Genomic DNA, 14,604 nt, shown 5'->3' with positions numbered 1-14,604 from the left:
TCTGTATCTAACCCCGTGCTGTACCTGTCCTGGGAGTGTTTGATGGGGACAGTGTAGAGGGTGTTTTACTCTGTATCTAACCCCGTGCTGTACCTGCCCTGGGAGTGTTTGATGGGGACAGTGTAGAGGGTGTTTTACTCTGTATCTAACCCCGTGCACACTGTGAGTGTGTGTTTGAAATGTTTGTGCCTCTGTGTTTCAGACCCTGTGTCGGTGGGTTTGGAGAAGTACCACATTCATGCTATCACCGGGGTGCTTAAGCAGTGGCTCCGTGAACTTCCGATCCCACTAATGACCTTTGCCCTGTACAGTGACTTCCTACGTGCTATTGGTGAGTTCACAGTTCTGAGGTATGAATCACAGCACAGGAGGGGGCCATCTGGCACATCACACCTGTACCAACCCTAGTAAACCTGATAAATTAATCACACTCCCCTGCAAAGTTTGTCCCTTCAGGTATTTATTTATTTTCTTTTGAAAGTTCCTATTAAATCTGCTTCCACTGCCCTTTCAGGCAGTGACCTCCAGATCACAAAAACTCAGTGTTTTTAAAAAAAAAAAGAAAAATTCTCCTCCTCTTCCTCTGGCTCTTGTACCGAATCTCTTCAATCTCTGTCCCTCTGGTTACTGACCCTCCTGTCACTGGAAACAGTTTCTCCTTATTTACTCTATCAAAACACCCTTATAATTTTGAACACCTCTATCAAATCTCCCCTTAACCTTCTCTGCTCTAAGGAGAACAATCCCAACTTCTCCAGTCTCCCCACATAACTGAAATCCCTCATCTCTGACATCATCCTAGTAAATCTCCACTGTACCCTCTCCAAGGCCTTGACATCATTTCTGAACTGTGGTGTACAGAATTCAACACAATACTCACCAGTCATTTATAAAGGTTTTAGCGTGATTTAGCGTGATGACTGCCTTTTGTACTCTCCGCCTCTATTTATTAAAGCCCAGGACCCCAAATGTTTTTCTAAACAGTTGCCTTAACTTGTGCTACTTCTAAGCTTTGTGTTCATACACCCCCAGGCCTCCCTGATCCTCCACTCTCTAAGATTATACTGTTTAGTTCACATTGCCTCTCCTCATGATTCCCAGCAAAATGTATCACTTCCCACTTCTGTGTTGTTTAATTTTCTTTTCCCTTTGTCCATCAGAACACCCCGGGAGACAGGAGCAGATTCAAGCGGTTTACAGTGTCCTGGATCAGCTGCCGGGCCACATTTACTGCACACTAGAACGCCTCATCTTCCACCTGGTCAAGTAAGAGGGGCACTGGAAATGGAGTAACCATAGCGACCGAGTCTTTAGAACATGCCACTCCTGGCGAAAGTCAATATTCAAACCTTAAACGCTTAGGCCAGGAGCTTTCATCTCGGAGTGGGAAGAGATGGTGCAGAGAAAAAGGGGGTGGAAGTCACACTCTCTCTAAGATGGCGGGGCAAGGGCCACGCTCTCAGTGGGGAAGGTTGGAGGGCTGGGCTGGGGAGGGTTGGGGGTGGAATGGCAGATCACATTTTTGGTGGGGTGGGGAGGGGGAAGGGGTGGGGTTATACCTGTGATTTCCTGGATCAGTTCTACACCCTACAAACCACTAAGGGTTTGCCAATGGGAACTCAAGCTCCTCTTGTCACTCCATGCCTGCAGAGTGACCAAGGGCTGTTTACTGTTCACTCACATTGGGACCTAATTGCCTCCTGACCCGGTCTGTGAAGAAATAGGGAGTTGCCTCCCCTGACACTGGACACCAGCTGTGCCAGGCTGATTGTCTGACCAATTGTGGAATCCACAATGAGTGGGCAGTCTGCCATCTAGTTTGGCAGTGAATTCATTTGTTCAAAGCACTCCTTAAACTGTTGATAATTTTATAAAAAGGGAAATATATTTTGATTCATTGAGTTCTGTGCAGCTTTAAACAATTATTTAACACACCATTTCCCTTAATTACAACAGTGACTACACTTCAAAATGACTTTGTTGGTTGTGAGTCACTTTGGAACATTGAGGGTGTGAAAGGCATATGGAAATGTGAGATTGAGTCATGATAAAATTCATTCCCAGAGAACACTGTCCCAATCAGCCCAAACCCTTCCCATTCGTTCCCGTTGGATAGAATCCCAAGGGATCAAATGCATCTACTTCCCATTCATTCCTGCAGTCAGAATTTGAACGGACTAACTCTCATCCCATTGGACAGGATCCCAATCGATTATAATCAAACCCCTTTCCAATTATTCCCATCATCAAAACTTAAATGGACCAGACCTTTGTCCAATTACCCCAAGGACCCTCCTCCCAAATCACCCCCATTGTACGGTGGGTCTGTTTTTGTTTGTTTCCATAGTTACAACATCTCCAATCATGGCTTCTCTTCCTACCCTTGCACGGTTAAATCTGAATCCCCCTAGGGATCCACCCTTGGCCCTCTCGTCTTCATCTATATGTTGCCTGTTGGTAACGTTATCCACAGCTATAGGGACAGGGACCTGATGATATCCAGCACTGCCTCTCCTCCACCTGACTCAACCCCTCTGCTGCCTCCGTGTTGTCTCAGACCCAGCCTTGTACGAGTTGCGAATTCTTCAGGCTAAACATTGTAACACTGCAGCCATTGTCTTTGGTCCCTGCCACAAACTTCATTCCCCTGACATCGATTTCAACTTCCTCCCTAGCTGCTGAGTCATGTTGACTGATCTAAGCATCCCAGCTTAAATCCTCTGCATCACCGAGATCGCTATTTCTGCCTCCATAATATCATCTATCTCGGCTCTTTCCTAAACTCCAAAACTTGAATATTGCGATGCTCTGGTCGGCCTCCCACTATCCCCCCTCTGTAACTTGCGCTCATTCAAAACTCTGCTGCCTGTACCGAGCTCCATTTGCCTATCACAGAGTCACACAGTGCAGAAGAGGCCCTTCGGCCCATCGAGTCTGCACCGACGTGTGAGAAACACCTGACCTACCTACCTAATCCCATTTACCAGCACTTGGCCCATAGCCTTGAATGTTATGACGTGCCAAGTGCTCATTCAGGTACTTTTCAAAGGATGTGAGGCAACCCGACTCCACCACCCCCCTAGGCAGTGCATTCCAGACCGTCACCACCCTCTGGGTAAAAAAACTTTTCCTCACATCCCCCCTAAACCTCCTGCCCCTCACCTTGAACTTCGTGAATCACTCTTCAACTAAGGGGAACAGCTGCTCCCTATCCACTCTGTCCATGCCCTTCATAATCTTGTATACCTCGATCAGGTCACCCCTCAGTCTTCTCTGCTCCAACAAAAACAACCCAAGTCTATCCAACCTCTCGTCATAACTTAAATGTTTCATCCCAGGCAACATCCTGGTGAATCTCCTCTTCACCCCCTCCAGTGCAATCACATCCTTCCTATAATGTGGCGACCAGAACTGCACACAGTACTCCAGCTGTGGCCTCACCAAGGTTCTATACAACTCCAACATGACCTCCCTACTTTTGTAATCTATGCCTCGATTGATAAAGGCAAGTGTGCCATATGCCTTTTTCACCACCCCACTAACATGCCCCTCCGCCTTCAGAGATATATGGGCACATACGCCAAGGTCCCTTTGTTCCTCAGAACTTCCTAGTGTCATGTCATTCATTGAATACTTCCTTGTCAAATTACTCCTTCCAAAGTGTATCACCTCACACTTTTCAGGGTTAAATTCCATCTGCCACTGACCTGCCCATTTGACCATCCCGTCTATATCTTCCTGTAGCCCAAGACACTCAACCTCACTGTTAACCACCCGGCCAATCTTTGTGTCATCCGCAAACTTACTAATCCTATCCCCCACATAGTCATCTATGTCGTTTATATAAATGACGAATAATAGGGGACCGAGCACAGATCCCTGTGGTACACCACTGGACACTGGCTTCCAGTCACTAAAGCATCCTTCTGTCATCACCCTCTGTCTCCTACAACTAAGCCAATTTTGAATCCACCTTATCAAATTACCCTGTATCCCATGTGCATTTGCCTTCTTTATAAGTCTCCCATGTGGGACCTTGTCAAAGGCTTTGCTGAAATCCATATAAACTACATCAACTGCACTACCCTCATCTACACACCTGATCACCTCCTCAAAAAATTCAATCAAATTTGTTAGGCATGACCTCCCTCTGACAAAGCCATGCTGACTATCCCTGATCAAACCTTGCCTCTCCAAGTGGAGATAGATTCTCTCCTTCAGAATTTTCTCCAGTAGTTTCCCTATCACTGACGTGAGACTCACTGGCCTGTAGTTCCCTCACTTCTCTCTACAACCCTTCTCAAATAGCGGAACCACATTAGCTGTTCTCCAGTCCTCTGGCACTTCCCCCATGGCCAGAGAGGAATTAAAAATTTGGGTCAGAGCCCCTGCGATCTCCTCCCTTGCCTCCCTCAGCAGTCTGGGACACACATCATCCGGACCTAGAGATTTGTCCACTTTTAAGCTGCCAACACCTCCAATACCTTGTCACTCCCTATATCAATTTGCTCAAGAACCTCGCAGTCTCTCTCCCCGAGTTTGATACTTTCATCCTCATTCTTTTGGGTGAAGACGGATGTGAAGTATTCATTCAACACTCTAGGGATGTCCTCTGGCTCCACCCATAGATTGCCCCCTTGGTCCCTTATGGGCCCTACTCTTTCCCTGGTTATCCTCTTCCCATTGATATACTTATAGAATATCTTGGGATTTTCCCTACTTTTACCAGCCAGAGCTTTCTCATATCCCCTCTTTGCTCTCCTAATTGCTTTCTTAAGCTCCACCCTGCACTTTCTGTACTGCACTAATGCCTCCGTTGATTTACTCCCCTTGTACCTGCTAAAAGTCTCTCTTTTCCTTCTCATCGTAACCTGAATATCTCTGGTCATCCATGGTTCTCTGGGCTTGTTACTCCTTCCTATCACCCTAGAGGGAACATGTTGAGCCTGTACCCTCCCCATTTCATTTTTGAACCCCTCCCCCTCCACTGTTCCTCTGTAGATTTCCTCATAAGTAACTGTTCCCAGTCTACCTTGGCCAGATCCTGCCTTATTTTACTAAAATCCACTCTCCACCAATCCAAAACATTTTTTTGCAACTTGTCTATTTCTTTGTCCATAACAAACTTAAACTGTACCATGTTGTGGTCACTATCACTAAAATGCTCCCCCACCACCACCTCAGCCTCCTGTCTGGCTTCATTCCCCAGAATTAGGTCCAGCACTGCGCCGTCCCTTGTTGGACCCTCTGCATATTGACCTAAAAAGTTCTCCTGTACACATTTCAAGAAATCCACTCCATCCAAGCCCTTAACACTATGTCTTTCCCAATTATCACCATCCAGAATTCTACATTGTTCTGCCTCTGGCCCTTTCCCTACCTTAAGCTCTGGAATTTCCCCCCCTAACCTCCTCTGCCTCTCTACCCCACCCTCCTCCTTTAATACTCCTTAAAACCACCTCTGACTGAACTTCTGATCACATGTCCTAAAATCTCCTCCTTTATCTCGGTATCCATTTCGTTCTGGTTGGCTGCTGTGAAGTACCTTGGGAGCGTTTGCAATGTTGGAAGCACAAAGTGAATGGGAATTGTTGTTGTACAGAATGCCAATGAACCAAACCGCTACCCAAATAGTCCCAATGGAACCAGCTACTTCCTGTCAATTCCCAGAGTTCAGAATATGATCCTGAGCTCTCTGTTCCTGTCAGTGTTGTTGTGAAATTGGAGTCTATCCCCTTATGATGATGGTATTCTTGGTTTCAGAGTGGCTGTATTAGAAGAGATGAATCGGATGTCTCCCAATGCTCTGGCAATTGTCTTTGCACCATGTATTCTCCGTTCACCAGACAGCTCAGATCCACTGACGAGTATGAAAGACGTCTCCAAGACAACCATGTGGGTTTTCATCTGATCCTATTACACTGAAACTAGTACTGTACTGAGAGAGAGAGGGGACTGAGTGTCCCGGCACTGACTGTGTGTGTAACAGGACTGAGTGTCCCGGCACTGACTGTGTGTGTAACAGGACTGAGTGTCCCGGCACTGACTGTGTGTGTAACAGGACTGAGTGTCCCGGCGCTGACTGTGTGTGTAACAGGACTGAGTGTCCCGGCACTGACTGTGTGTGTAACAGGACTGAGTGTCCCGGCACTGACTGTGTGTGTGTAACAGGACTGAGTGTCCCGGCACTGACTGTGTGTGTAACAGGACTGAGTGTCCCAGCACTGACTGTGTGTGTGTAACAGGACTGAGTGTCCCAGCACTGACTGTGTGTGTAACAGGATTGAGTATCCCAGCACTGACTACGTGTGTGTGTATAACAGGACTGAGTGTCCCAGCACTGACTGTGTGTGTATAACAGGACTGAGTGTCCCAGCACTGACTGTGTGTGTATAACAGGACTGAGTGTCCCAGCACTGACTGTGTGTGTGTAACAGGACTGAGTGTCCCAGCACTGACTGTGTGTGTATAACAGGACTGAGAGTCCCAGCACTGACAGTGTGTGTATAACAGGACTGAGTGTCCCAGCACTGACTGTGTGTGTGTAACAGGACTGAGTGTCCCAGCACTGACTGTGTGTGTATAACAGGACTGAGTATCCCAGCACTGACTGTGTGTGTGTAACAGGACTGAGTGTCCCAGCACTGACTGTGTGTGTGTAACAGGACTGAGTGTCCCAGCACTGACTGTGTGTGTATAACAGGACTGAATGTCCCAGCACTGACTGTGTGTGTGTGTGTGTGTGTGTGTGTGTGTGTGTGTACATGTGTGTATAACAGGACTGAGTATCCCAGCACTGACTGTGTGTGTGTAACAGGACTGAGTGTCCCAGCACTGACTGTGTGTGTGTGTAACAGGACTGAGTGTCCCAGCACTGACTGTGTGTGTGTGTGTGTACATGTGTGTATAACAGGACTGAGTATCCCAGCACTGACTGTGTGTGTGTAACAGGACTGAGTGTCCCAGCACTGACTGTGTGTGTGTAACAGGACTGAGTGTCCCAGCACTGACTGTGTGTGTGTAACAGGACTGAGTGTCCCAGCACTGACTGTGTGTGTAACAGGACTGAGTGTCCCAGCACTGACTGTGTGTGTGTAACAGGACTGAGTGTCCCAGCACTGACTGTGTGTGTATGTGTGTATAACAGGACTGAGTGGCCCAGCACTGACTGTGTGCGTGCAAACCGGGACTGTGTTTTTCTTACCTGATGCTATGCCGCCATCTCGTGGAGAATGGAGTGTATTCCATGCCAATGTTTTATTGATTTGTGAGCGCTGCCCTGGCTGTTCCTTTGTCTGTTCACTTTTCAATAGCATCTGACCACTGTAGTTACACAGGAGTCTATCTGACCCATCACGTCACAGACAGATTTCATTTTGCTGGCAGTTTTAGACATTGTAATACTGGGATTCTTCAAAATGCAGGCTTGATGAATTTGGTTTGCTCGGATGATCATTGGCTTTCCTGGTGTAGGTCGGGTAATGACAGCACAGCAAGAACACTCATCCATTGCCACTGAGTTGAACTGTTACTCCAGGACAGACGGTCCAGGGTGCGTATGGGATACAAGACTGGCGCCTGGAGGAGACAGACAAATGGACTATCCAGGGGTCTGTCTTACCCCAGCCCTGTTCAATTTGTACACCAACGACCTACCCCCAGTCTGGTCCCGGAAGTTTATCTATGCAGGTGAAACCTGCTGTGGCAAACAGGCTCAGACTTTCCCTGTGCTGGAAAAACACTAAATGACGATATTACAAAGCTGGCTGACCACTGCAAAACATGGTGCCTAAAACCACCTCTAGCACATTCCAGTCTCACAATGCCAGCACAGAGTGAGAGCTGAACATCACCCTGGAGGCCAGAGATTGAAGCACGATTCCCCCCCCCATGTTTATCTGGGTGTCACCCCTGACAGAGCCCTTACGTACAGGCTGCACCTTATCATCACTGCAGAAAAAACTAAAACCTGCAATAACCTCCTCAATAAACTGGCCGCTACCTCATGGGGAATCACAGGCCAAGACCCTAAAGACCCCTGCTCTTGCCATCACGTACTCAACTGCAGAATACTGTGGCCCAGTGTGGTACCAATCTGCCTACACCAAACTTATCGATGTGCAACTCAACTCAACAATGTGCATCATCACAGCTACTCTTCAACCAACTCACCTCCCCTGGCTCCCAGTCCTGAGCAACATTGCCCACACCCACCCCCGCTCCTCCAACATCAGGAGGGCAATTACAACAGGCAAGTTCCTGGAGAGGATCTATTCCAACCCAAGCCTGCCTTTATTCAAGGACCTCCTCAACCCACCAGCAGCTCACCATCCACGCCATCCATGGTTAAACCCACCACAACAAGGAGTAACAGCTGAAGACCTATGGCAGGAGAAAACATCCACCAGAAACCACTCTTTCACCGTAGACCCCACTGCTTGTCCACCTGGCTTTGATCTCCCACGACGATCATGGGTCCTTTTTAACCATTCACGGACTGGCTAAGGCCTTTGTGCAGCCACCCAACATCAGAGGGGTCACCCAGACCATCCAGATTGCAGCTGTGGTGCAGTCCAAACAATGGCTCACAGGGGAAATGGTGGCATAGTGGTAATATCACTGAATTAGTAACCCAGAGGCTCAGACTAATGTTTGGGGACATGGGTTCAAATCCCACTATAGCAGCTGGTAGAATTTAAATTCAATTAATAAAATCTGGAATTGAAAGCCAGTCTCAGTAATGGTGACCATAAAACTATCATTGATTGTTGTAAAAACCCATCTGGTTCACCTAATGTCCTGTAGGGAAGGGAATCTGCCATCCTTGCCTGGTCTGGCCTACATGTGACTGCAAACCCACAGCAATGTGGTTGACTCTCAACTGCTCTCAAGGGCAATTCAGAATAGGCAGCCAATGCTGGCCCGGCCAGTGACGCCCACATCCCATGAACGAATATTAAAAAAAAATTCTGCGTCTGCTGACTAAATTTGAAGGCGGGTTTAAAGAACTCCATCTAGCTGCTGACAAGGCCATTGTTTGGCTCTGTGACTATGCACACGCTAAATAAATACTGGCAGATCTTTTTCAAGCAATCCAACAATAAACCAACTGCCCTGCACACTCCCTGTAACAGGATTCTCAATACCTGAGGTTTATTCATTCGTGCACACAGAAATGGATGAAACAGTACATTGTAACTGTGACTGCAGTGCTCAGAGCGACTTTACAATGTCACTTGTGTGTCGCTCCCTGCTATATCCCTTTCCCCAACTGGGGTAAGCATTGGATGGGAGGCCAAGGTGCCCCATCCTTGTGTCAGTCACAACAGTGAGTCTCAGAACATTCAAGTGTAGGGTTACACTCCATCAGCCCAACTTACTCTCACTCCAGCAGGGAGCGAGTGGGTAATTATCAAGAGCAGGAACCCCAGCTGAGGACAGTTACCACCTGATCAGCTGAGATCATAGAATGATAAAGCTCAGAAAGAAGCCATTCAGCCCATTGTCTCTGTGCTAGTTCTTTGAAAGAGCCTTCCAATTATTTCACTCCTCTGCCCTTTCCCTTGCTGTATCAAAAAAAAATCTCTCCTCATCCAGCCTCTAGTTGTTTTGCCAATGATCTTCAATCTATGTCCTCTGGTTACTGCCACTCCTGACACTGAAAACAGTAACTCCTCATGATTTTGAACACCTCTATTAAATCTCCCCTTAACCTTCTGTGCTCAAAGGAAACAATCCCACTCTCTCTATTTTCAGGTCTGTGGGGAAAGAGTGGGATTAATTGGAGAGCTCAGTTTTACACCAAAAGTCCATTTACTCGGTCCTCAGGGGCTCTCCTGTCCCCGTCAGTCATGTCACACCTGAAGATGAAGAAGATAAACTCTATCGTCACCCAAGTCAGAAGATTGTGGGTTCAGGTCCCACTCAAATACTTAAACCCGTGTCTAATCTGACACTCCCTGTGGCGGTTATGAGGGAGTGCTACACTGCCAGAGTTGCCGTCTTATGGATGAGGCATTAAACCAAGGCTCCATCTGCCCCCTCAGGTGGATTAAAATATCCCATTGTACACTGTTGATAGCCAGTGGTGAAATAGAATCCAAAGCCAGTCTTGGGATAGATTTATTCACAGTGTAAAACATTACAGGTATATATCTCCTGACTCCACTCTCTCCCTATGTCCTTAAGTGTCTTTTTACCCTTTTGAGCAACCAATTAAACTAAATTAAAGAAAACGGGGAACAAAGTAAGTGTCTTTTTATATGTGCTTGAGTAACCATCCAATCAATGTCCTCCACTTATATGTACTTAACCTCAGTTGATACAATTAACACCATGGCGCTATTCATCTCTTGGTGCCCTATTCAATTTCTAACCCTCAACCAACATCTCTAAAACAGATTATGTGGTTATTGTCAAATCGCATGTTTGCGGAATCTTGCTGTGCACAAATTGGCTGCTGTGTTTTCCACATTACAACAGGGATTACGCTTCACAAAGTAATTTATTGGACTGCAAAGTGCACTTAGGTCCTGAGCTGCTGAAAGACACTGTGCAAATACAAATCCTTGCTTTTGGCTTAATATGATTTGCTGTTTTTAATAGTTTCTCCGTGTTTTGCTGACAGGTGTGTTGAGCTCCTGATTACTGAACAGATGCGGAAATACAAAATCAAAATGGATGGAATTGCTCAGCTGGAGACGGAAGAGCAACTCGCAGTCCGACGCCTCTCGCTCCTCCGCGTAAGTCAGCAAACTCACGTTTACCGGCGATCGGAACAGAGGAGCAGGCGGGGGCTATTCAGCCCCCTGGAGCCTGTTGTACAGGAACCAGAACAGGCCATTCAGCCCCTTTGAGTCTATTGTACTGGATTGACACTGTTCTCTGCAGCCAAGACGAGAGTCCCGGAGGCTGTGTTGCCTGCCAGGGTTAAAGACCTTTCCTCGGGGCTGGAGAGGAACTTGGAGGTGGGAGGGGAAGGATCCAGTGGTTGTGGTCCACATGGGTACCAACAACGTAGGTATGAGCAAAAAAGAGGTTCTGAGTATGAGCAACTAGGGACTAAATTAAAAAAGCAGAACTAAAAAGATAATAATCTCTGGATTACCAGCTGAGCCACAAGCAAATTGGCATAGGGTAAATGAGATCAGAGAGTTGAATGTGTGACTTAAAGATTGGTGTGGGGGAAATGGGTTTTGATTCATGGGGCACTGGCACTGGTACTGGGGGAAGAACAAATAAGAATATAAGATCTCAGAAATAGGAGCAGGGATAGGCCATTCAGCCCTTTGAGCCTTCTGCACCGTTCAGTGAGACCATGGCTGATCGTCTACTTAAACATCATTTTCCTGCACTATACCCATATCCTTTGATGTTTTTAACATGTGAAAATCTATCAATCTCAGTATTGAACGTGCTCAATGACTGAGTCTCTACAGCTCGCCGGAGCAGAGAATTCCAAAGATTCACCGCCCTCTGGGTGAAGAAATTCCTTCACATCTCAGTCCTAAATGACCTGCCCCTTAGTCTGAAACTGTGTCCCCCGGTTCTAGACCTCCCCAGCCAGGGGAAACATCTTTCCTGCATCTACCCTGTCCAGCCCTGTAAGAATTTTGGATGCTTGAACAAGATCACCTCTTACTCTTCCAAACTCCAGAGAATAAAGACCCAGTCTATTTAACCTTTCCTCACTGGACAATCCCTCCATCCCAGGAATCAGTCTGGTGAACCTTCGTTGCATTCCCTCTATGGCAAATATATACTTCCTTAGGCAAGGAGACCAAAACTGCACACACTACTCCAGGTGCGGTCTCACCAAGGCTCTATGTAATTGCAGTAAGAAATCTTTACTCCTTAAATCCTCTTGTGATAAAGGCCAACATACCATTTGCCGCCTTAATTGCTTGCTGTACCTGAACGTTAGCTTTCAGTGACTCATGAACAGGGACACCCAAGTCCCTCTGAAGTTCACCTCTTTCAACACTCTGGGTTATAGGTCATCAGGTCCAGGGGATTTATCTATTTTAAGTCCCATTAATTTCTCTAGTACTATTTTTTTAATGATTAATGTAATCGTTTACATTAGTCCCTTGATTCTCCATTATTTCTGGGAGGTTTTTTTAGTGTTTTCTTCTGTGAAGACAGGATTTGTTTAGTTTCTCTGCCATTTCCTTATTCTCCATTAAATCTCTCCTGATTCCGCTTGTAATGGACCCTCATTTGATTTTGCTAATCTTCTCCTTTTTGCATACCTACAGAGGGAGCTGAGAGGGTTTTGAACTAAATTGGGGGGTGGGGTGGGGGGGGTGGTGGGTGGAAGCGGAATTCATGTGATGGGAGATTGGAAAAAAGAAAGGACAAGGAAATAGTGCAGGGTAGCGATAGAGGTAATGATAACCAGAGTGTGACAGGAAGGGACAGAGTACAAACATGAGAGTGCACCAGTAAATAAGGTCAGAGTAGGAAAATATAGTAAAGAGACAGAATTAAAGGATCTTTAACTGAATGCATGCAGTGTTCATAATAAGATGGATGAATTGATAGAACAAATAGAAATAAATGAGTATGATGTGATAGCCATTACAGAGAAATGGTTACAAGGACAGGAAGGAAAGAAAATAAGATGGGGTAGCTTGGTTAATAAAGAGTGAGATCAGCACAGTAATGAGAAATGATCTTGGTTCAGAGGACCAAGACGTAAAATCAGTTTGTATGGAGATAAGAAATAGCAAAGGAAATAAGTCACTGGTGGGAGGAGTTTATCGGCCCCCTGACAGTAGTTACACTGTAGGACAAAGTATAAATCAAGTAATAATGTGGGTTTGCAAGAAAGAAACTGTAATAATGGTGGGCAATCTTAATACAGTCATAGAGGTCAACAGCACAGAAAAAGGCCCTTCGGCCCATTGAGTCTGCACTTGTCAAACAAGTGCCGAACTATTCCAATCCCATTTTCCAGCACTAGGCCCATAGCCTTGTATGCCATGGCATTGCAAGTGCACATCCAAATACTTCTTAAATGTTGAGGGTTTCTGCCTCTACCACCCTTTCAGGCAGTGAGTTCCAGATTCCCACCACCCTCTGGGTGAAAAAATACTTCCTCACATCTCTAAAACTCCTGCCCCTTACATTAAATATATGCCCCCCTGGTTATTGACCCCTCCACCAAGGGGAAAAGTTCCTTCCTGTCTACCCTATCTATGCCCCTCATAATTTTATGCACCTCAATCATGTCCCCCCTCAATCTCCCCTGCTCCAGGGAAGATAACCCCAGTCTATCCAATCTCTCCTCACAACTAAAACTCTCCAGCCCAGGCAACATCCTGGTAAATCTCCTCTGCACTCTCTCTAGTGCAATCACATCCTTCCTATAATGCGGATTCCAGAACTGCACGCAATACTCTAGCTGTGGCCTAACCAGTGTTTTATACAGTTCCAGCATAACCTCCCTGCTCTTATATTCTATGCCTCGGCTACTAAAGGCAGATATCCCATATGCTCTCTTAACCACCTCAGCTACTTGTCCCGCTACCTTAAGGGACCGGTGGACATGCACACCAAGGTCCCCCTGATCCTCGGTATTTCCCAGGGTCCTACCATTCATCGTGTATTCCCGTGCCTTGTTTGTCCTGCCCAAGTGCATCATCTCACACTTATCCGGATTAAATTCCATTTGCCACTGATCAGCCCATCTGACCAGCCCGTCTACATCCTCCTGTAATCTAAGGCTATCCTCCTCACTATTTACCACCCCACCAATTTTCATGTCATCCGCGAGCTTACTGATCAACCCTCCTACATTCAAGTCTAGTTGTTTATATATACCACAAACAGCAAGGGACCCAACACCAATCCCTGTGGAACCCCACTGGACACAGGCATCCATTCACAAAATCACCCCTCGACCATCACCCTCTGCTTCCTGCCACTCAGCCAATTCTGGATCCAATTTGCCAAATTGCCTTGGATCCCATGGGCTCTTACCTTCAGTCTCCCATGCGGGACCTTATCAAAAGCCTTGCTGAATTCCAAGTAGACTATGTCAAATGCATTGCCCTCATCTACACACCTGGTCACCTCTTCGAAAAATTCAATCAAATTGGTCAGACATGACCTCCCCTTAACAAAACCATGCTGACTGTCCTTGATTAATCCCCGCCTCTCCAAGTGTAGATTAATTCTGTCCCTCAGAATTGCTTCCAATAGTTTTCCCACCCCTGAGGTTAGACTGACTGGCCTGTAGTTTCCTGGTTTATCCCTTCCTCCCTTCTTGAATAACGGTACCACATTGGCTGTTCTCCAGTCCTCTGGCACCTCTCCTGTGGCCAGAGAGGTATCGAAAATTATTGCCAGTGCCCCTGCCTCACTCAACAGCCTGGGATACATTTCATCCGGGCCTGGAGAATTATCTACTTTTAAGCCTGCCAGACCACTTAGAACCTCCTTCCCTTTCTATGCTAATTTCTTTAATTGTATCACAGTCCTTCTGCCTGATTTCCATACCCACGTCATCCCTCTCACTTGTGAACACCTACACAAAGTATTAATTTCGAACCCTATCTATTTCTTCCAGCTCCACACGCAAATTACCACTATGGTCCTTAA

At 46.5% G+C, this 14,604-nt stretch overlaps 1 protein-coding gene across 15 annotated transcripts in view; it reads left to right on the top strand.

Annotated features, from left to right (window-relative positions):
- myo9bl (myosin IXb-like) overlaps nucleotides 1-14,604 on the top strand; it is a 134,823-nt gene that overhangs the window by 113,868 nt on the left and 6,351 nt on the right. For all 15 annotated transcript variants that reach the window (XM_078556158.1, XM_078556164.1, XM_078556170.1 and 12 more), the window contains 4 exons: nucleotides 203-331; nucleotides 1,161-1,266; nucleotides 5,764-5,895; nucleotides 10,628-10,742. In XM_078556158.1, the coding sequence (XP_078412284.1) occupies nucleotides 203-331; nucleotides 1,161-1,266; nucleotides 5,764-5,895; nucleotides 10,628-10,742 (482 nt within the window). The remainder of the gene's footprint in view (nucleotides 1-202; nucleotides 332-1,160; nucleotides 1,267-5,763; nucleotides 5,896-10,627; nucleotides 10,743-14,604) is intronic.

The sequence above is a fragment of the Cetorhinus maximus genome, chromosome 13 (assembly GCF_964194155.1).
Source record: "Cetorhinus maximus chromosome 13, sCetMax3.hap1.1, whole genome shotgun sequence".
Lineage (NCBI taxonomy): Eukaryota > Metazoa > Chordata > Chondrichthyes > Lamniformes > Cetorhinidae > Cetorhinus > Cetorhinus maximus.
Note: the sequence above shows the minus strand (reverse complement) of the source record. Positions and strands in the feature narration are given on the sequence as shown.